The 23,958-nt window shown below is 47.8% G+C and overlaps 1 protein-coding gene across 4 annotated transcripts in view; it reads right to left on the reverse strand.

The window, feature by feature from the left end:
• Positions 1 to 3,411: 3,411 nt before the first annotated feature.
• LOC144145928 (carbonic anhydrase 1-like) overlaps positions 3,412 to 23,958 on the reverse strand; it is a 139,088-nt gene continuing 118,541 nt past the window's right edge. The window contains exons 7-10 of one of the 4 annotated variants that reach the window (XM_077677779.1): positions 23,442 to 23,600; positions 11,216 to 11,281; positions 9,977 to 10,985; positions 5,827 to 6,002 (exon numbers count right to left, since the gene is read on the reverse strand). In XM_077677779.1, the coding sequence (XP_077533905.1) occupies positions 5,962 to 6,002; positions 9,977 to 10,985; positions 11,216 to 11,281; positions 23,442 to 23,600 (1,275 nt within the window). In that variant the 3' untranslated portion in view covers positions 5,827 to 5,961. Of the gene's footprint in view, positions 6,003 to 9,976; positions 10,986 to 11,215; positions 11,282 to 15,358; positions 23,601 to 23,958 lie in introns of those variants that run through there. The other 3 variants (XM_077677781.1, XM_077677780.1, XM_077677783.1) reach the window with 3 other exon arrangements.

The following is a 23,958-nucleotide window of genomic DNA, read 5'->3' on the forward strand; positions in this document are numbered from 1 at the left end:
GTTGTAACAGTAGAGGTAAAAATCGGCTGTAACAAATAGACATTCTGGCTCGCGCAGAAATACTTGATACAAAAATGCATTTTGGGGATTCCAACCCACTTTAAACAAGGTAACCCTTACCTTTCTTCTTGTTGCATTTCAAGCTGAATGAGCCGTAACATGAGTGCGTGAAATTACAACAAAACAAAGTTCACTTGACAAAACAGGCCTGCGTCTTTATTTATTTGGTGAAGCATGTGATTTTCATCTGGCGGCTATTCACAGCACTGAGCAGAAGGAGTTTTCCACAGTGTCACAGGCCACGTCCGCAGGCCACAGGCCACGTCCGCCTTTAGTCTCAGCCTCCCCTTGGGTTTGCCAAGAAATAAAAATGAAATACTCAAAAGAAAGGGTCTTTATACTTCTGCAGTTTCGGAGGCCGAAGGGTTTTTCTAAGTAGCTTCTCAGCCTCCTGTTCAAATATTTCTTCGTTATATCCGGTATCGCGCGTGGCTGACGGTTTCAGTTTCATTATAAAAGAATAAGTGCCATTGAAATAAAGCGTGACGAACCAAAGTACGTATTTAGTTCGCTGTAGCCGATAATTCGCTATATCAGTGTTCGTTATAACGAGGTTCAACTGTACCTTGGCAGTGATCGGTTGCCTGACGCCTGACTTCTTTTTTCGATGTGTAATTGTTGCACTGTGTCATAGTTCAAGACAAAGTTCCTGTCGCTAATATAGGAGCGTTCCCCTTCGGCGGGTCTAATTCCATCGTACTGTCGTCGAACGTCATCAGGCAAACAAAGTACCCTTGGTGTCGTCAGCTACAGTCGCAGTCAGCTACAGCCGCCTCAGCTTCCCACCGCTTAGGCAGAGCAGTCACACCGACTGGAACATTGTGTATACATATCCTAGCTGCACCCCTATCTTCGCCGTAATTGAGTTGCTGCAGTACTTGCCAAGAGCACTGTGCTCTTGATTCAAGAAACTTTTCCTAATGAAATCTGCTGATCCGACTGGACCGTTGTCAACGCGCCAGAGAACGGGCCGCCAAGAATACCAACTGCGGTTCTTTTGAGCAACCCTCCACAGTCTTCCTTCGTACCAACAGCGCCCACTGAAGGATGCCTGCAGATTGATCCGCTTGAACTTTCCGCTTAAACTTTATTTACGGTTACCCTTTGGCACCAACATAAGCGAGCAAGGATGATTCTCTGCCACTTTGGGACTAGCTTTACCGAGTGAAACTACGTCACTGTGTCCTAAATGGAGATTCATCAGTAAATTCCAGGACCACCGAACCGTGCATGGTTTGGGAAGGAACATCAAACCCTCACGCTGGTTTCCCGTAATGTTAACGGATGTTTACTGCACTGTATGAGTCAGGAGAAGAGATCATTGTTGCTGACATGCTGTGACGTCTTGCTTGAGCTGCTGTGAAGCCAGTAGCCACCTTACACCAACAATACATCTGGGAAATTGGGTGTATGATGACATGGTCTGACGCTGAACAAGCGTACTGCCCCTGGTACCAGTGGATGTGCCAGCAACGTACAGCTTTTAAGGAAGCGGCTTGTGCAAAATGTACGCGCATCACTTTTCTGTGAAATGTAGAACTCGATACGACATTGTGCCTCGACGCTACGAACACAGTTTTTATTAAGAGCAATGCCTGGAAGCCTTTTGGTACCGGGTACCGGGTCGCTTGAGCAGATTTATGGCTTGCCAGATGAACATAAATTGACATGTGAAACTTTTGCTGCCCTGCCAATAGAGCAAGATTCATGTATATGATACCCATCTCACGGCGTGCAGGAAAGGCAATGAGTTCTCGTGACGAACGACTCACAAAGATCTGCGTGAACGTCAGGGCGTGCGGCGTGACTCCCGGATAACACGACGATGAATGGAGCGTAAATTTGTTGGGCGAACCGACAGTGATAGCCGCGGAAGATCTTGAGACTTCGCCATGCCGCCCTAGCCAACCTGAACGCCGAGAACTCCTCACCTTGGGTGCCTTTACCTATAGAGGCTCTACAGAGACTCGGAGCAGTGTCAATGGTTCTCATACTAGCCAAGAGCTTCGCCAAATCATGTACGATAGTTCATTGTGTGTTACAAATGTAACATTATGTGCGCAAAATATAAAAAGAAACATAAAGCTACAAATACAAAGACATAAAGCTACAAAAATATAAAGCTACAAATAGAGAAATGGTGGTCTCGATGCACTGAGTAGGCGCACAGCGTAGCTTACGTTTCGCTATTCTTACGCGGTAATATATTTTACGCGGGCATGGATATACGTTTCACTGTTCAACATGTAATGTTTAACACTAACTTGAATGTTTAGTGCTTGAGCGCTGGGCATACCTGTCGGCTCCTATTTTTATTCATTCTTTCCTTTCTCTTTTTTGCCTATGTGGCATTTCCCACGTGCAGGATAGCAAAATAGGCTCTAGCCAGGTTAACTTTCCTGCCTTTCTTCTACATCCTTCCTTCCTTCCTCCCTTGATCGCGCAGCTGACCGGGCAGCTATGTAATGACTATGCTTCCATTAACAGTGACGTTCACGGTATGTTTATTCGTTTACGACCAACTGACATCTGTGTATAGCAACGGCCTACTTATTTAGCAATTCATCTGCTTATTGGTTGCGATGCGGAGTCCATGCAGCATTTGATAGGAGTACCAATAATAAGATGTACATTGCCCTGAGGTAATGCTTTACCGCTTTCTTCGCCGCTGCGCCATCTATCGGCCACCTCAGTGGTGATCCAACGCCTCCTAGGTAAGAAGGGCTGTTGCTTCAGCCTTATTTTTGTATGTCCACCGTACGATTGGCTGGAGACCCCCTATTTAGCGATTGAGAGATTTTGCAGTTCAAGCTAGAGACTATTCTAGGACAAAGATCCCTACAATCGACTTCGCAGAAGGCAACAAAAGCCCTTCTGCGTTTTATGAAGGACACAGGTTTAGCTGAGAGGCTCTAGTGCCCACGAAGGGACTAAAGTGTGTGCGCGACCCCGCTCCTATCCCCCCTTTTTCGCCTGCCATCTCTTTTATCCCCTGAACACCCCTTCCCCAGTGCCGAGTAGCAATCCGGGCTCTCAGCCTGGATAACCTCTCGGCCTTTCCTTTCGCTTTTCTCCTCCTCCTCCTTGCGGGCGTCTCCTAAACCATCCACTTGAATTGGTGCAGTGATGACGACTCTTGGTGATCACTCTGCAAGCAGGCTGTCTTCCTAAATATGAGTTGTCGACGGCGCATGTGCAATCCGGGAGTGCTGACAGCGCAAGTGAAAAATTTGAGGGGAGTTGCCGCAACAAAACGTAGTACGCAAAAATATCTAAAAGCTAGCAAGAAAGGCAAAACATTACAGATATGCATATTGTAATAAAACAGCAACCAAAGACAATTAGAGTGACTTCATATTTTTGACAAGCTTTATTGAACTCTTTAAAGGTTATGTTTCGGGGCAGACGTAAAAGTATGGCACATGTTGTTGGCACAAAGCACATAATAACTCATAAAAAGGCTACAGTATGGCACAATATTTTTGCTGTTTTAATCAAACAGCGGAGAGTATGGCACGTGGCCCGTGTGGGTCGAGCACATCAAATACTGTGCGTATATTTTGTAAAATGTTACAAGAAAGTAGAGTATTAAAAGCCTTATTAAGGCTTATTGAACCACAAAAACTGACGTCCGTTCGAACATAGACGCTATATTGTTCAGATACATGCCACACTGGACGGCACATTTGTACTTCCCAAACTGTTCCGGAGGCTTTAGCAATGACGTAAAAACTAAACTCACACAAGTTGACATCGTTATTAAGGGGCGGTATGAATTCTAGCGTACATCATTTATCCACTTGTTTGCAATAAGGTGGTGTAAATTTCTTGCTCCTAATCAGTAAATTAACATCGCCAAATAATATGGACAAAACAAAGTTGTTAATGGCTAATCAATAGTACAATACACACACGACCCAGACCATATTACGTCTGGTATCACTTCCTTGAGCCGTGTATGAAAACACAGGGAATAGACGGCGTACTGTGCACAATAAGAACTGAAACGTCATGGGGATATATAGAGTATAGCAAAGTAAACAACTTCTATTGCAAAGTTTCATTATCACTTTTGCGCTTTCAATTGAGTTGCATTGCATGCCTTAGTTTTGTAAAAAAGACTTCGTCAATGCACATGAATGTTGCACAACCTATACAGGGGCCGGAAAGCTTGCACGATACTTTTTTTCCTGAGCTGGCATTGCCTATTTTAATAAACCACCTTCAACATTTTGAAAGGTAAGCAAGGTTACTTGCACACGTTTCAAACAATCGGATGGCCATACCACAGTCTGTACAGAAGATGAGCGCGGCCTGAGATCCTGTTTGTACTTCAATACTGAAAACATCACATTGCAGTAACAACCTAATGCCTCTTGGGAAAATGCCCTGGATTGTAAATGCTGCGGCTTTGTACCACATCAGCGCATACCTGAAAGAATAGTACATGTAGTCCCAGGCATTCATATATAGCTCATTTCCGAGCTTAGACAAACACAACCAGTGAGAAAAAAATTACGGACAACCGGTATATGTGCCAGCACCTCACAACTATGAAAAAAAAATAATAAAAACGTAGTCCGCAAGGTTATCACATGCGTTGAGCAAATGCGAAAAACAGATGGCACAAAGAATTCACGCATAGTTCGAGTGTAACCACTGTATCCCCAAACGCGCCCCTAAACGAATAATATCGTAAACCGGGACCTGTGAAAACGTAGCACGCGTGGAGTAGAGAGCAAAAAGTCGGCGTTAATTGTGACCGATATAAAAAAAATGACAGAAGAATCCTTCCCCAACGTCACCATGGCAGCTCACACGTCTTCTTGTAGAAGCCATTGCGAAGCTACAAAAATTTAATAACAGAGTGAAAGAACGTAAAAAGGCAAGAGAAGGTTCTTGTAGACAAAAATTAAAAGAAAAACACCGCAAGGAGACGGATTCGAGAAGCCCCTACCCATACACGTCAAAGCTGTTGAGAAAGCAACAACGCTGGTGTAATTCTATTTACTTTGTTCTGGTAAAGACAACTGGAACCAGTACCGGTTCGTAATTTTTTTAAACAGAATGAAGCTCGCAAAGGCACGTACAGCGCTCAAAAAATGCGTTACAGCTTCACAAGAAATGCTCAAAACTCAGCGGTATTCCACGCAAGAAACACCTTAGACCCTACTTTCACGTCCGCCACCTCAACCCACTCTTCCAACGCCCCTTGAGCCCTCAAGCGTGCATAGAAATGCTCTAATGATCGGATTGGCGCTGAGAAAACAATAAAAGCTGTCTCCTCCGGAACTCGCGTAACTCATACCAGCAGAGCCCAGAAAAAGAAAAACGGAAGAATACAGAAAATTAAATGGAGAAAGGAGGAAATGTTAGGAATCTGAAAATGTGAGTGGTTAAATAGTTCATCGACCAAAAGAGATTAGTGCAACCTTACCAAAGAGATTACTGCAAAACAAACCAAGCAAAATATCAACTCACAACCGGTACGGCATATCTGCAATGAAGCTCACACGGAGTTTCAAAAACCTTCCAACTGTACATGTCCCTGCAGCCGACCCAAATCAAAATCTCACAGACTTGTCGATGGATGTTTTTGTATCGACCGTCAGTAGGTGGTTCAAGCATTGCTATCCACCTGAATACGGAATCGCAGTCGATTTGGAGACGAGGTTGGGTGTCTACTTCTTCTTCTTCTTGCCGAAGCCGGCAAGCTGGTAGTAGTAGGCAGGGTTCTCCGGGAAACCCGGGGCTCCGATGCTGGCGGGGAACGGCGGAGTCAGCTGTCCCGGCCCGAACAGCGCCGGCCCCTGCTGGAAGGCGTTCCAGATGGGAGCACAGACGCGGCTGTGGCGGGGCCAGTCGCTGAACAAGCGCACCAGGTTGCAGCGCCGCACAATCTCACCCACGCCCTGGACCAAGGAGTCCGATGGAACCAGCTCCTGCAGCGGAGGGATGTCCAAGTGTACGAGCGCGAGTGGTCATCCGCGCAATTCCCTCTTAAAGGGAGACTGGATAGTTACAGTGGTACAAAGAGAGCACAGGGTCTTAAAGGTCAACTGCACTCAAATTTTTCTTTGTGCAAATTCTATTCAAATAAATAGTTCGTGCTTTTAAAATCACCATGGCGAAATCCTTGATTTATTTTAGGGTTTAACGCGTCGACGCAACGAAGGCGAACAGGTGCGCCGTTGTGGAGGGCTCTGGATTAATTTTGCCCACCTGGGGATCTTTAACGTGCTCCGAAATCTCGTACACACGGGCGTTTTTGCTTTTCGCCTCCATCAGGAAAGCGAAATCCTAAGCCTCGTAAGCACAGAGAACACTAGGTACCGTCGTTCAAAGTAGCTCCGAGCAAACGATGTCTGCACCTGGCGGAGAGTCGCCGAAACAAGTTCCGAGCGTCTTGTGACGCAGAAGAACATCGTGCAACGTTTGTAGCCGTCGAGCCTAGGACGAGCCGAGCGCGACATAGCTATAGACTCTGCCCCACTCTCTTCCTTCTTTCCTCTTTCTCTCTTCCTATCCTTTGAAAGCCCCCCTTCCCTTCCCTGGACTGGGTTGTATGGGGGTGACCTCCCCGACTGAGTTCAACAACATGCCCAGTTCTTTTCTCTTCCCTGCTTTCTTAATAAATCACCACCACCACCACGCCCTGTCCCGCGGGGCTTGCTCTTCTCCGGCGACTTGCACGGCACTCTGTCGGGCGCAGGGATGCTTTCGCCGGAGATTTCTCTGCTACAACACTGCGTTGCACCGCCGTTGGCATCACGTGTTTAAAACTAACCGCATAGGTAGCAGTACTTTCCTTTTTTTTTTTTTTCAATGCAATAAAAGAGATTAGCAGCCTACAAACTATGCGAGCGCTTGCGATGGTTCTGGGGTTAGCAAAACGTTTTCTTACGAGAAACTGATATTTTTTTCTTACAAAGAAAAGCGTGAAACTGATATTTCTGCTAAAAAAGCGCGAAACGCGCATTCGCCGCACATTTATCATTCGTATGGCATCTGTCAGAGAGAAAAAAAAGATTTTTTATAAATACTTGAAACTTGCACTCCCGCGTCCAATATTTGCCGTATTTGGGCTGGCCCGACGCCACCTGCTCCCCTTTGACCTCTCCGAAATTTTGGCGGCCTGGCTAGAGTAGTTCTTCGGGCGGGTATCAGCATTTGGACAAATTTTGCCTCACTCGCTAAGCAAACCAAAATCAGCCTTGCTCGTGGTAACAAATACATCCACACAACGATCGGCCGTCGTCTTCGCGAAGTGTTAAAGCTAACGAAACTGCTTCTCTCCACTACAATAAACCACATCTTTTTTTCAATCGCAAAATGAAGTATTGTCTTTCGTAGAGTTCTAGATTTTGTTTACTAGTAAGTAAAATGTTACCGACTGCACACGTCTCTGGTGAAAGTAGAAAATATAGTGGCAGTAACTTTTTTCGTGTCTTACTGATTTAGCTGTGGAAGTTGACGTACGGTTTCAGACCTATTTTACAACTCGATCCTCGATGTGCAGCGAGGCTAAAAATACTCAGCCAATATTCAGAAAGCTGTTTGCACGTAATGGCATAGTAAAAATAGTGATTGATCTCCGACCGCGTGCGCGGTTTGTTTCCTTCAAAAAGAGCGATATGACAGCCAAGGCGCGGGGCTAACCAAAACAGCTTTTCCATATCGTGCGAGCAAGTAGCTTTGTAAATCTGGACCCTCTTTTTCACTCGCAATGCCAAGAATCGCTACTCCAGCAGCTATTCGGAAGCAAAAAGAACTGTTCGACAATCTACTTCATCTCGACTGATGGCAACGCGATGTAGGCATTACGTCTAGCTCCATTGGCTCCAAGTTCTGGGAAAATAACAGTGCGAAACGCGATACCACGCCATTTCGAGGCTTATGTGAGCGGTCACCGGTAATGGCGCGCCCGCTTCCGTTCCATCCCCTATACGTCACCTCCGTCCGCCGGTAATGGCCGCCTTTTCTTTCAGTTTCGGTTCCGAAAACGCCAATCTTCACGAGCCCTTTGCGTCGCGCGTTTGCAACGGAAGTATTTCGTATTTGGCGCTCTCTTTATGTGCACTATTACATGGTGTTACTTTTAAGTTGTCAAAAATTTGAGCGCAGTTGGCATTTAAGATCTGTGGACGGGTGAGCGCCTCTAACGCGCAGTCGTCCACACACTTCGAGCTACAGATTTTAGCTGAGTCGACCAAACCAGCTGGGTCGACCACCAGCTCTGCTGTTTCTCCAGCCTTGCACCACTAGTGAAAGCTGCACGATTTTTTTTTTCGTTTCATTAGCCCAAGAAAGAATCACCGATAAAATGGTATAGTAAGGGGTGCGCACACGCATATTCCCCGTGCGATCACACTTCAGCAGACGCGAAAGCCGGCTTCACTGTTATAGTACCCTATCTGCGGTGGTGCACCCTTTACAAGCGGCGCAGTTTTTTTTCTCGGTATTTTTTGGTAACGCCACCGGACCAAGCTTATGCTTAAACGGCATCGCTGTTAAAACTCGTGCGTAGTTAAAATGAAGGGTCACGTGAGTAAACAATGCCACCGCTACAGCAAGCTTACCTGTTCCCCCGAAGCGAGGTGGCGAGGGCGACAAGAGAAAGAGTGCTTCTGACCACCAAAAAAGGTCACGTGACCGAACACCTGCTGCTGCGGCGGCGCTCTGCCTCTCGGTAGATGCTCAAGCGAGGTTATAGGAAAGTACGCGCAGATGCCAGCATCTAGTTTCTAGTTTTCCGCCACAACAGCGCGATCACTGCAAAACAGTGAGCCTGCATAGGGACTATGCCGATGAATGCACGAGGCCATTCGACTCTTCTGTCTATCACGGGTCTGTTTCGCTACAACCTACACAACCTACACGCCCAAGCATACAATTTGACTGAACGATGTGATTGGCACAATAGCACAGCAGAATTGGAAACGCCATGCTCGCATTTTGCTATGTCGCAGTGCAAACCAATTTTACACCAGATAGTGGGCATGCATCAGCTCTACTTTTGTTAAACTGTTTAGTTGGTATTCGTGATTGGACCTTAGTGCTTATGTAGAATCGCACCCGCAGGCATGGTTCGTGGAAGGCGATGCAGCGCATACTCAGTTATTGTAACAGTGTATAGCAGAATGCAGAAATCGGTGAGGTGAATCGCGATGCCAACAAGGAAAGGCTTTCTCGAAGCTCAGCCACATTGCTAGGTATTTGTGCTTTGTTGGGATAAGGGCAGAAAACCAAACTCTCTAAACTGCCGCCCTCGTAGCCTAGTTAGAAGGTAGCCGTCTTTACTGTCGAGAGTTAATTACCTCGGTGCATTGCGGAATAAGAACACTCGCGTAGGTTTTGTGGTTAGCATGTGATGCCGTCGTTAATAATGATAAGCCATAAAGCTAACATTCCCTAGCTAAGACTCAACGCATTAGAACAGCAGACAGCATGCAGTGCATTGTGAAAGCAGTTTATCTGTATCCGATACCGCTGCGTGCACGTGCAACAAGTGGTTGTTAGTTTGCAACATCTAAACTAAGGCTTCAGACATCCGCTAAATACCGGATTACGAGCGTTTAACTACACATTACTTCAGCAAACGTAAGTTGAAAAAATAATTCAATCGCCCCATTTTGATCTTGTTACCTTGGCTTAAGGGCTAGTAACGTTTTATTTTTGCCACAGGCTTGAAAAAATGCGGTTTTACCAAGCGCGCCTGCAACATAAGAAAAACGGTTACTCCCTTCAGTGGCAAGTTGGATGCGAAGCGTTAGTATCAGCACTTAAGCATTGCTTCGGCCAGTGCTTCAAAATGGAAGACCACGTCCTATTCAAGCCTTGACACCGTCACTTTCACCGCCATGTAGATGGCTATGGGTAAGGACAAGCTTGTGTAGCTGCGTCAAGATTAGCCTACCAGGGTCGAGGGGAAATCCGTGAGCGGGAGATAGCCCTTGGGGACGCGACCCTTGCAGGGGGAGGGAAGGCTCCTGGGACCCTCCGGGGAACCCTTGGGGACTCCGGAGACCGTGCTGCTGAGGCCCTGCGAACTGCTCCGGATCACGGATGCCTTGCGTCGGCGAGGGGCCGCGTGGGGTCTGGTGTTGCGAGGCGGCCGCGAAACCGTCAGGGGTTGGCCCACTCTGAAGATAAGGAAATTCAGGGAGGCCGGAAAGCTCTCGGGGAAGACCAGCCGGGTAGTCCGGGGAACCAAATTGCCCTCGCCGGTTCGGGGAATCTCGCTGGTCGGAAGTATCGTGAGGGCGCGGGAACTCCCGCTGGGGACTACGTCCAGATGAACCCCGGTTTCGATGGGAGTCCGCAGGACGCGAGGGGTTTCGGGGACGGGAAGGGCCCTCGTTGCGCGGAAGGTCTTGCGGTGGGAGATAGTCGTCATCTTCAGGCGAGAAACCTCGGGGGCGCGAGGACCCGCCTTCCCGACGCGAAGAACCTCGAGGGCTAGAGAAGCCGTCATCACGACGTGGAAAATCTGATGGACGCGAGAACCCATCGCCATTTATTGGGAAATCTCCAGGGCGCGAGAACACACCATCACGACGCGGGAAGCCTTCAGGGCGTGAAGACTCATCACCATCTCGCGGGAAATCTCGAGGTCGCGAGGACCCGCCGTCACGACGCGGGAAGCCTTCGCGGCGTGAAGACCCATGACCATGTCGCGGGAAATCTCGGGGGCGCGAGGAACCGCCGTCCCGACGCGGAGAATCGCCAGGGCGCGAAATGCCATCATCAGCTCGTGGAATATCTCGTGGGCGCGACGGCCTCCCGTCATTTCGCGGGAAATCTCGGTCATGACGCGGAGTATCTCGTGGGCGCGAAGGACCTCGCGGTCGGGACGGGACCTGGGGCCGCCCTTCGGGGTTCCGGCTGCCACCACGACGGTTGCCGCTGGGCTTGCGATTCGGTTTCTGAATTGCAAAACAAGGGTGGGGGTAAGTAAAAAGAGAGCACAAGTTGTATGTACAGCTAACCGGGACTATTTGGCGAGGCATAAGGCGTTAATAAGCGAAGCATTGAAGTCATGGCATCACCGCTTCCACTGCGTAAGTGTTTGCTCATGTCTGTTAAAGAAACGCCGCCATCCAAAACGGCTGTTTGATTCAAGCACGGAACGCGTCCGCACTGCACGCATCCTTACCCTGAAGCGGTCACTGAATCCGGAATCGGTGAGGATGTCGTACGAGTCCTCTTCGGAGTTCTGCAGCTGAAAGTCAGAGAGAGCCGCCCTTCGAGACAGCATCCAGCAGAGACACTACGGCGACTTGTACTGGCTGACCATAGCACCTTACACACGTCTGATGTGCAAGGGTATTCTTGACAGACACAGACAGACAGACAGACAGACAGACAGACAGGCAGACAGACAGACAGACAGACAGATAGACAGATAGATAGACAGACAGATAGATAGATAGATAGATAGATAGATAGATAGATAGATAGATAGATAGATAGATAGATAGATAGATAGATAGATAGATAGATAGATAGATGGATGGATGGATGGATGGATGGATGGATGGATGGATGGATGGATGGATGGATGGATGGATGGATGGATGGATGGACGGGCGGACAGACAGACAGACAGACAGACAGACAGACAGACAGACAGACAGACAGACAGACAGATATATAGACAGACAGACAGACAGACAGACAGACAGACAGACAGACAGACAGACAGACAGACAGACAGACAGATAATGAGAAGGACCCCTTTACAAGAGCGACGGCTGAGGCTCTGGGTAGCCGTGCCCGTGTTGCCTGCTAAGTGAACACTCGGGCCCTCGGAAGATGGCTCGACAGAGCCTCTCCAGATGAGCAATGCTAGAAACCAGTGGAATCCGCGCATTATTTGCAGGTCATTTCACATTTTCTAATCGGCCCTTTTGCAAATGAACACCTGATGCCTGGTAAAAGGTGTCCCTTTTACATATCAGGTGTCCCAGGTGGATTACGTTTTCTAAGAGAGAGTTAACTTGTGGTGAGCAAACAAAACCAGCTCATGTTTTGAGGTTTAGACCGATTATTCTGCTGCGAATTTGAGTTGCGATCTGCGTGTTGAAGTGGTGTTGAAGTGAGCTGGTTTTTAATATCACAACCTCAATGATGAATTTGAGTTTGAGGGGAGCTCAAGAAAGTCACTTCGAGATTAGGGCGAGTTCAAAGTCATCCAGTTGCAGTGTTTCAGTGTATAAGCCGCTGGCCAAGCCAGCATGAGGTCGTGGGTTATATTTTTGGCCGCGGCAGAGGTTTTTCTGGCGCAGGAGGAATATAATTACATTCGGGTGCGCAAGATTTCAACGCACCCGGACTTGTATGCACAGGTGGTTAGAACTAATCCGCAGTGACCCCCCCCCCCCCCTAAGGCGAAATGAGACTGTAACAGGAGCACCTCAGCACCTCCTACACAAAACAGGGGCCACGGCTTCCTTTTTTTCTAATAGCGGAAGCCATTACGCGGAAGTAGACGTGGCACCCGCGATATATTTACGCAGTAACGTTAAAGAGCTCGTGTCCTAGAAAAGCCTGCATCTGTGTCGTGACATAAAAATCCTTATTTGTAGATAGGGTCACGGCATAATTCGTCAGAAGACACAAAAGTCGACACAAGACTAGAGAGGGGCCAATGTAGAGCTTTTCCTCTTCCCTTAATTCGCTCGTCCCGTGTTTACTTTTGCGCCATCATCAACAACTCAACTTCAAACTTTTTCCATGCTTCGTCATATAGCGGCGCCGTTGACGACTATTGTCATGACCTAGGAAAGAGCCGTGAGATCCACGCTTTTTTTTTCACTTATAGACCAATAACGGGCGCTCAACTGGACGCGTGGCTTTCTTGTCGCTCCTGACCCACTCCAAGCTGCTTTCCAGGGCGAGAAACCCACGGCGCAGGATGTTTCCCACCGATCGCGCAACGCGTCCTTCCTTCAGATCAAAGTGCCGGCCGGATGCAGCGGAAAAGAAAGCATCCCGGGTGCGATCCGCCGATAGTAGTCGTCTGCACATTTTCCCGACTTGCCAGCTTGCACGCCAAGGCACGTGTAGTGCACGCCAGGCTTTCGCGAGACGGAAGTGGCATAACTCTGAAAGCATCGCACACTCATTGATCTCAGGGTCTACAAGGCGAATTCGCCCCCTAAAGACTGAAACTGAGACTTGATACTGAGACTGAATGAGACAAAGACAGAGGCGTAATCCGAGAGCAGCGTGCCCATGTTTCACGTCGTCTTCTACCCTCGAGTGCCTGGTGCTTTGATGTGACGACCTATAGCTTGAAGAGTGATATCTGTGATGTGCTGCACTAATTGTGAGATTGGTACCTGTGAGGGCTCACAAACAATACAACTTTCGTGGCAAACGCATGGAAGCGAATCTATGCAGAAGATCGTTCTGGAGCACCCCCAAATGAATCTGACCACCTGGTGTTGCAGAAGCTTACCAGATCGTACTCTATAGGCGCCTTTGTATTTTAGCCAGATGGGAAGCACAGCTGCCGCGGCCTAAAATAGAACCCGCCGCTTTGGCAGATAAGCCAAACAGACGCTAACATACAGTTACACTAGCAATGAAAATAGCAATAACAACAGGTACACTCCTGACAGTGTGCACACACCAACATATACAAAAATACACCTACACGAATACACCGCAAGCAGTAAACCCCGCAGTACCACATGCAACCTCCGCATACGCAAAAAATAGGAAAGAACAGATGGGGCGAGAACGTAAGAAGCGCTAGGAGCAAGACCGTACCATGCACGTACAACAGCGAAAGGCCACAAGTCAATTTACAAATTGCCACATTCCAGTTGACAGGGGATGCAGCAAAGAAAAAGGACATACACTCGAGCAAACACAGAAAGCACACCAGACAACATATCAGTGCTCGAAGATGGACTTATAGGGTGCACAACGCATCAGCCAGACGCCACGTATTTTTTCATGTAGGCAATAAAGGATTGTTAACTACACACGTAACCACCTGAAGGATATTTGTTCGGCTGTCTGAGTGACTGACTGACTGACTGACTGACTGACTCAGTGATTTCTGATATTGGACCTCCCTTGCAGCCTGCAGGGTTCCAGCAGAAGAGTTGTGTAAATGATTTCAACACTGCAAATAATACTTTCCATGCGGAAACTTTGTAGAAACCTCCAAGGCTTTAGTCGAATTAGTCAACAACAGCTGTCTTACCATAGTGCTGCCTCTCATGGCCTTCCCCTGTGTGTAATAAGGTGGAACCACTCCTTCCGCAATAAATTAAATGCAAAGGAGTGCTTCTACTTCAATGCTACATCTGCAAGGAAACTTTTCAAGACACTCAATGATTTTACAGTAGTTATGTGTTTGAAAAAATATCATTTTCCGAAATGCTCGAGTCAGAGCAGCTTGCAAGGCCGACAAAACTACAACAGAAAGGTGGGCACATGTACAGCTAAGCACGTTATATAACTACCAGCCAGGACAAGCAATAAGAGCTGTGTCAGCTTTGCTTGATGGCACCAGGTTTGCTTGGTACAACAAGCAGCTGCATCGACATGTGAGGTGGCGTTTCACACAACGGCTGTGGGACACCTGCCCAGAGGAGATTAGTTACAGGAAAGGGGGCGCAGTTTTGATTGTGTCATTACGTGACTGACTTGCAACAGACATGTCGGAACTTTCTTCTTTGAAAAATTTCCAAGACTGCCTTGGAGATCCTGCTGCAGCATGCACCCGAAAGAAAGGCCAAACTTGCTTGGGAACCAGCTCACCAGAACTTCCAGGGCAACGCGACCACCCACAAAACCACCGACAATTTATTCCGCCAGGTGACCCGAGGGTCCTGAGCAGAGACAAGCCAGGAGCACTTACTACGGCTCCTCCAAAGTAGCACTCTTCTTCACCCGACCAAATTCCACTTGACGTATCCTACGCAATTATCTTTGCTGTGTAAGTTTTGCGATGCCCTGGGCACCCTGCCCCACATGGCTTATGATCGTTCATCAAACCCTAAGACTGATAAAATTTCCCGAATTTCCTACAAGCAGTGGCAGAAGGAGCTCTAGCTCTGGTCCCGACTGATACCTTCGGCTGGTGAAAAGGGCCCTTGCAGGGAGAGTCTCCAATGGAGTCTTCAACTGAGGACCCCACCCCACATTACATTGCTCCTAGTAAATTTTTATCACTTTCTATCACTCGGAAGCAAGCATTCAATGACTTCTTAGAACGGGTGTGCCAGCTCGAAGACGTGCACCAATTACGCTTCAGAGAAAGAATAAAGGGAGTCATGGATGCGGTGTCACCAAACAAACACATCCTTTATTCAGAATAAATATAAACACTTCCATTGTTTCATTTAGTATTTTTGTTCTGTCGTGTTCGTCTCGGCTCGAAACAGCGAACAGCAGGCACAAATGGAGGGCTAGAAACGGACGCTTCAACGGCGAAGCACACATGCCCACTAAAAGAATTCTTCCCCCAGAAGCCATCCTCAGAACTAACCTTTACAAAACCCATAAATGGCGAGCGAACCTCAAATCGAGTCCTCGATTGCCTAAATGGACAAATGTGCAGTTTTCGTACGACATGGTCTGGCATCTTGCAGCCAAGGTATTCTTTTTTCAAGTGAAGCTTTTATTGGGTTGTTTGCGCTGTCCGTGGTGGCGCACGCTAAAACGCCTTGCGGCAAAGCCAACTTAATTCATGTGCTCTTCGTGCCCAGCTCACGATGCCAGGAGTCAAGCGGTGTGCACAACATTGCTCACTGGTGTCATTCACCCTTCGTCATGGTTTCTTGCTAAAGCAGCCTACCGGTGTTGTCTATTGCTTGACTTGTGCTTTGTGCGCTAAGGACAAAGAGTACACAACAGCAAGTGTCGAAGTGTTGGCTTGCAGAAGATTTCGGTGATGTCCACTTTTTTGTTCTGTCCCGTGTTTGTCCTCTCTTGTCTGTAGCTCTAAACAGGTGTCAAATAAGCGACTCTTTCGTGCCAAAACCCTAATTTTGACGCCTTGTGGCTTCGATCTGAGGTTAGCTCGCCTTTAAGGCGCTCGTATTGCTGTCAAATAGATGTCCATTCGCGGTTGCTCCCGCCGGAGTTTAACAATAATCGCCGCAACAACAACAGCAACGTAACATTAAAGCGAGAGCGCGGGTAAATAACTGTGCACTACAAAATACAACATCGTTAACAACAATCAACACCGGACGAAGCATAATGCATACAGAAGACGCACTAACATTCTCTGTGACTTAAGGAACTCGTTAAGCGTTTCTCACGCGCAAGCACGCTGCACACAACGTTTCGGCACCCGACCCAAGTATGTGATGTGCAAGTATTTCGGGGCGACACGTGAATTTGCATCATCGAGGGCATATTTTGTAATCACCGGCTAGGTCAGTTAACATTTCGGTGTATATGTATTATGGGGCTTATTTTCGAAGAGGCGCCCACGAGCCCATGTCACCAGGTGGGTTGTCGAAAGGAACTTCCAACAGCTTTATATATGTACATAAGGTCACCGATTTAAGTTTGCTTTCTACGAAGTTTTTAAAATGGCCATGGGAGACAAACAACAAACACTGCGATGAGCACCTTCCCGCACCAGGTGGGCTGTCGAACGGAACTACCAGCAGCTTTATATATTTACATAAGGTCACGGATTTAAGTTTGCTTTCTACGAAGTTTCTAGAATGGCCATGGGAGACAAACAACAAAGACTGCGATGCGCACCTGCCCTCACCAGACGGGTTGTCGAACGGAACTTCCAGCAGCTTTATATATTTACATAAGGTCACAGCACTTAGGTTTGCTTTCTACGAAGTTTCTAGAATGGCCATGGGAGACAAACAACAAACACTGCGATGCGCACCTGCCCTCATGATGAGTGCTGTCGTTCTTTTTTAACTATGCAAACGCTCCACCGTCAGTTACAGTTGGTGATAGGCGTCCTCTTACACCCGCACACATACTTGGCATGCCGGTGCGACTAGTAATCCCCTGCCCCGCTTTACCACTGGGACACGGCCACATACGGTGGACGTCGCAAGGGGTACGGAGCAACACAATAGTAACAAGGCAGCCTGTGACATCTATGGGAATGAGACCGGACGGGTTATTTGTTTCATTCTCAGGAATTGACAACCGCAAACTAGTTAAGAAAAGGCAGACAAGAGATAAAAAAAGCGGCGCGCATCACTTATTAAAGTGTTGTTTGCAACAGTAGCTTAGAGCTGTTGCTTTCTAGTTAAGCCATTTCATTGGCAACATCAAATGACATAAGCTCACAAATCAAGAGAATCATGAAGCAGCGCCGAACTTTCGTTTTTGCTGAAGGCCTTTACATCCTTACGTTGTAAGAGTTTATACAGGCAGCTAACCAAATGTCCGTTATGACGAACTGACCTTTTTTTTCAGAAATGATATCCGTGACTTTTTTCAATTCGGTTGCTCTTTAAGTGTAGCTGAAAGTAAGCAGAATGCCAGCGTGAATTTCTGTAAGAAAGTCAGCCCTTTCAAATTGTGTAATCTTCGACTCCGGCAAAAGCCACAACGACAAAGAGGCAAACATATATACTCGCACTGTGTGCTTTTCTAGTTGGTACACGCTGACGCCGAGGCTGAACCAAAAACAAAGACAAGCTCGCAGCAAAAAATCTGTAGGCTGTCATATAAATGCAAGCATTGCGCTTAAGTATACACAAAAAAGAAAAAAAAAGCTCATAGGTAGCTGCTTGGTGTTGACTTCACGTCCTTGAGAGCTATGCATGCTGACACAGGGTAACGATGGCCTTCGGTTGTCACGTTAAACGAGTGAAAGCAGGTTTACATCGGTTATCGGGATTTGCAGCACACGCGAACATCATTTAGTTGAATTCATGTGCCGAAACAGATTACTGCTTACATAGGGGTATCAAAGTTGACCAAATGAAAGAATTCATTGAAAAATATTCATGCTGTCCGGAAAGTTAAAGCGGAAATTTCTGAAGTCCCAGTCGCAACGACCATTTTCAGGACAACTTTTCCTGTTAAGAACAGACCAAAAAAGTAAAAAGCCGAACGCTTTCTTTTAAACTGATAGTATCGTCTCGGGGTTTCTTAGGACGCTGAGCCATTTCTCCAATCCTGTGTAAAGGATGTATGGTCCGAAATATCCACCGCGACGTTTAAAGAAGGCGGAGAGAGAAAAGGCCGATATAACGGTGTGGCAATCACTGACTCTATAACGGACAGAAGAGCATCATTCACACCAACCGAAAAATAAAACGGAAAACAGAAAAATGAGGACAACAGACACGCCTAAAGGAAAACAAGCGTGGCTCCAAAAACACATTCTCGCAGTGCAGGAAGTTCAATTGCATATGCAGTAGTCGTTTACGCGCTGATCTTTATTCTTGGAAGACGCTTAACGTCTATATATATAGTCTCCGCAAGAACATAGATGTTGTTTTCTCCACAAGCGCATGTGGCATTATACGTCATATACGCTTGGGTACGAAATTGTATAGGTCGTACCGGGTGACCGTCAATGGGCGTCCTATGTCTTTTTCCCCTTTTTGGCACAGTTACGACATGCACGCGCATGCAGTCACACGAAATATGTACCTGTGGCACATAGAGCGTAGATGTCTTGAGTGTCGCGCAGCGTTGGCATGCAATTTATTATATAGCCCGCCCCGCGTTCCGAACGCGCGTTGCTTGGACCCGGTCCTACGCGGAAAGGTCTTGCTATTTGAAGTGTTCCAACCACGTACACGTCATGTGTACTAGCCCCAAAGTAATCTAGTAGTCTGGTGGCGCGCATTTTGCAGACGTCGTTACGGCGCGCACAACTTGGGAGCAACTTGTTGGGTGCGAACAACACTGTTTTCGTATACGTGCCAAGCCAAGTCCTATTCGCGCGACCGGCCGGGAATCCCACCTACCCGGATACGACTTGCGGTACTTATAATGAAACGAAGTTGAGTGTAACATGCATTTAAGGGTAAGGTTTTGCCAACACAGTTTCTTTTGATGCTTTTCTCCTCCCGTCAATTTGGCCGTCCCTTTTACCTTTGTGCGAAGGCTGGATATTCGCCCCAAAAATGCCATTCTCCTCCCCACTGCACATTTTCCTCCCAAGTTGAAAGCAATTTTGAACATTTCTTGGAAAACTGAACTAATGATTCTTGAAGACCTTGTCTATTTAGTTAGTAACCTTCCCTGTGCGGTGCTCTCCCCTTAATCTTCAACCAGCATTTCAGTTTTTAAGTGCGAATGCACTTCTTAAGCGAGCCTGAATCGTCCGCCGCCGTCGTCCGCATAGCAACAGCTGCGGGTGCGCGCGCTCCTCGTCTTCCTCCTCGTCTTCCCTAGCAACGGGGGGAGATGGGCGCGCGCTACTCTCCTCCTCCTCTCTCCGCTCAGTGACTGCGGGTGTTGGGCGCCTCCTCTCCACTTCGGGCGAGAGAGCTCTCGCTCGCGTAGCGGGCGCTCCGCATTCCGACGCGTGAGGGTGCTCGTGTAGCCCTCGCCGTAACGGCGGGCGCTACTCTCCTCCTCCTCTCTCCGCTCAGTGACTGCGGGTGTTGGGCGCCTCCTCTCCACTCCAAGATCACGATATCCACCGTAATCGCGCAATCAACAACCGTGCATTCGCACTTACACACTCTCCCCCTCGGGGAAGTGCGAGGGAATTTTTTTGTACATAATCTACGCAGCGTAAAATCAAGCGCCACTTAGGTGATAATATTCATTACTGTCCTGTTTAGATCTGCGTTAAAGAAGCACTGACACCAATTTTCGGCGTTAATATTACTGCACAGTTCGCTTCCTTCAATCAACAGAATACCCTGGCTGAAGTATGAGCGGCCTGCGACGCGAAGAACATAGTTTAATTGGATCTCATTTATCGCGCCGACGGAGCAGCGCGCGGAGCGGCGCTCAGCGAATGGACATCAGCGTGACATCATCCCGGGAAAGCCAAAAGAAGTGACGCGGAAGCGCTCGTCAAAAACTCGTTACGTCACTTCACGCGCGCGGGCCCACGAGCGGCGAGCGGGTGCAACACCCTCTCAAGCGGGCGCCGGTGATGTCCGCACAAAGCGGTGAGGTCAGTCAGGGATTCTGTCATATGCGCCGTTCGGGATGAAAGCGCGGGAATTTGAAACAAACGATTTTCAGGCCGTTCAATATAAATAACTATCGCGCGCTGAAGTATTTGAAGTGCTGTTTCAGGTTCGCCAGGCCATTAAGCATCGATAAAAACAATAAAAGTCTAACATAAAATCTTCGTGTCAGTGCTCCTTTAAGCAAAACTACCGTAAAATATTTAAGTGTTCACGTCCTTTCGAGTACGTATTTTTCACCTCTGGTTACCGCGCTCTACAAATGCACCCTTTCGCTTCAACAAAGCTTGCAGTGACCAGTACCTCTCTTGGTTGTGGATAATACATACAATAAACCAAAACCTCTCTCTGACCATCTCTCTCTCCCTCTCTCTTTCTCTATCCCTCTTCCTATTCTTGAGAGGTATTTTCAGCTTTTATTGTTACAAAAGAAATGACCAAAACATTGCTCGTAAGTCGTTCTGAAAGGAGCGAAGATTCTCACTAAGCAACAAGGTTTGTAATCACAAATATAAACGTGATTGTTTTAATGCGAAACAATCTCGGGCTACTGCACCCCCTTTTGGGGTATCTAACTGTCAATGAGACAACCTAGCCTGTACACCGTCGTCTGTCACGGCTGCCGTTAGAGTAACAAGCGCTGCGTGATCTCCGAACACCAGACACGCGCCCACGCACGGACACTCACTCACGCACGCATGCACACGAGCACGCATGGACACACGCACTATACGCACACATGTACCACACCCACACGCACACACTAAAAGTCATATTTCCTGTCAGGTAAAGGAAACCTTAGCGAAGGATGCGGGTGAGGTAGTAGGGAATAACTCTCCCAACACAAGAATTAGAAACAATAATAAAAGATGAATTCTGCCGGTACCTTTTCATTTTTTTGGTGCAAGATACAATATAGGAAATTTTCCGCTAAATAAAGAACTAAACAAAAGTTGTCTGCAGGGTTGCGACGCTGGCAAGGTTATGGCACGAATTTCGGGTCTCAGAACTTCCGCGCGCGCGTGAGGATCCCGGTAACTAAAAACAAAATAGTACCAGCAAAAATAATTCTGAAATGCTGCGGCAAAAAGTATTCCAGAAGCTGCAGCAGAAAATCCGAGTATATTTATATCAGTACTACTCCCCAGAGTTTACTCCGAGCTAATGCACTCCCAATAGTCTATGCTGTTCTTTAGCATACCCGAATGGCCGACCACTGCGGCTAAAGCTGTTCAGACCTGGCGAATGACGAGGCTTAGCAAAGGCCGACTGAGAAATCTGGTAGACGCGGTGCACTGCACGATGTCACCACGCAGGCTGTCACGGCGCGATGCCCCAGCACCGGTGACAATTTGAAGTTAGGTCAAAAGTTCAACCCCGAAGTTCGCGAAATCTCCCGCTCGTTTGGTCGCAGTGGTTGATCATTCTGTGCCTTGTAGCGTCTTGAAGTGACAGTGACTGAAATATCTTGAAGTAGCGAAACGGTCATTCATCGCAAATTTTGAATCGCGAATTTCCGAACCAAAACGAATAAGAACCTTCGAAAAAAGTAGATGGCTTCGAATACCGGATCGAGCAAAAAATACTTTTTAGTTTCGCCGCGATTTTTTTTCAACGTCCGGCGCTGTTTGGAGAAGGTGCTCGTGGTCTGCGATAAAAGCGAAGAGGAAAAAGTCAAACCGTAGAGCGCATATTTTCGTCTCCACGTTCGGCAGTGTGCGAAACTGAGTGTGAAGTGTGACATTCGTTCTCGGACGCTGAGCGTTTTCGCTGCAGCATTTTAAGCGGTAGATACAAGTAAAAATAATCGACCGAATATTTGAAGATTCTAGTACCGAGTCCTCGAACGCAATGCTAACCGAATAATAAGAACTACAAAATCAGGGCTCGAAATTTCTAGTATTTGCTCACCCCTACCGAAAATATTTGGGACGAAGCACCCACACTGGTGAAGATCTAGGCCACCCACACTGGTGTCAACCTACACAATGTTCGGCAAGAAATAGCAACCGTCTTGGCTATCACGAAGACATGCCAGAAACAATTTTTCTATTCAGGCAAAAATTCAACGTCCGTTCAACGGGATATTCGTAGCTGGAACAAACGTTTAAAAAAAACTATCGTTAAAACTTCGAACTACAAAAGGCGCGTACGTTGCTTTTACTTCTATGAAGAGGTATATATTCTAAGAAAAGTAAATAGTGTAGCGCTAACATACTTCACCGGGGGTTAGAACCAGCTGATGATTTTCAACATGTGCATCGGCAAACACTAGCGACGAAAGGCTCATATATCTGCCGTCTTAAAAATAGCATAAGACAGCGACTAGGTATGATTCCCCCTTGCTACTCCATCTGCCACGAAATTTCCGCAGCTCTCTGAAGGCCATGGGTGAACCCGCTGCCTCCTCAAGTGTCCAACTTACAGTGAGACGTTTTTCGTCCAACAGGCAAAATTTTCTATAGCAACAAAACACGCACCTTCCATATTCGAACCGGACAAATGCATCAATAGACTTCGGTTTGGCTCCTTCCATATTCGAACCGGACAAATGCATCAATAGACTTCGGTTTGGCTATGGGCTAGGTAACAGCGAATTAAAAAAGCGATTTACGACATCTCAGTCAGGTCCAGCCATCCAGGAGATCCCTGGCACGCGACACCGTTGTTTAGGCGTGGTGCTCTGGACTTTCAAAGAACACTCACTTGTTCGAAGCCCACAGGCTGCCAACTGTTCGATCAATGCGCTACTCAAACTGAGTAGAGTTCCTTCGGAAAAAAAACATAAACAACAAAGCTTTGACATACGAGAGATGTTCGCCCAGTTTCAAGCTTCTGTCGCGAGAAGAACTCTTGCACGTCAACATACGGTGTTCCACATCAACTATCGCGGCACTGTACACGGAAAACGCTGCAAAATGTCCCAACATGGCGCGAGTAAGATGAAGCGTTGTGAAACACGTTCACAGTGACTTCAAACGAAGGTCGAAGAAGTGTTTGGTGCGCCACCTACAGCTGACTCAAGGCGGTGTGTTTAGAACTACCACTACACGTTCTAGCGACAATGCCGCCGCTCCATCCAGCCGCTCGTGTTCTAGCGTGTGTCGCGCGCGGTGGCAGTCACGAGCCGGATGCGTTGGCTGCGGCGGCGAAGAGGGAAGTAGAAGCGTCAGCGACAGCAGCAGTGTTGGGCCCCCCAGGAGAGAGAGTTCACTTGCGCAGCAGCAGCAGCCGTCCACCACCCAAGGCAAGGAGACAGAGCAGTACCGAAGGGAAACCCTCGGGTCCCACGCCCGGCCGCGTGGCCGAGGACGAGAAGCTCCTGAACACTCGGCGACCGTTGAGCGGGAACGTCGGCCGGAAGTTGTTCACCAGGGGGGGAGAGGCCTCGTCGCTGCCCGTGCGCAGGAGCCGGAACTGCTGGAGCTGCGTGGTTCCGGGTTCAAATTGGGACAGGGTAAAGATGGGGTTGGGTTGGGGAGTAGGAAGAGAAGAAACGACGTGTTCAGGTGAACAGACATTTGAAAATCATCATCATCATCACCATTTAGTTCACTGCAGGACGAAGGCCTCCCATGTTCTACAATCGCTTCTCCCTTGTGATGGGTGCCCTAGTTCACTCTCTGCATCCGAATGTTTGCGTTTCGTCTCTCCGTCGACTTATTTGTCGTCCCCTGCTTGTCTCTCGGTAGCCACTGTGTTACCCTGATGGTCGCCTTGGCTGTCAGCTAGCGGGTACCCTGTAGCAAAGACGGCCGTCTCGGCGTCACTAATCAGAGCCACC

Source organism: Haemaphysalis longicornis, unplaced genomic scaffold (genome assembly GCF_048455015.1).
Source record: "Haemaphysalis longicornis isolate Haplotype H1 unplaced genomic scaffold, Haemaphysalis longicornis Haplotype H1 scaffold_7, whole genome shotgun sequence".
NCBI lineage: Eukaryota > Metazoa > Arthropoda > Arachnida > Ixodida > Ixodidae > Haemaphysalis > Haemaphysalis longicornis.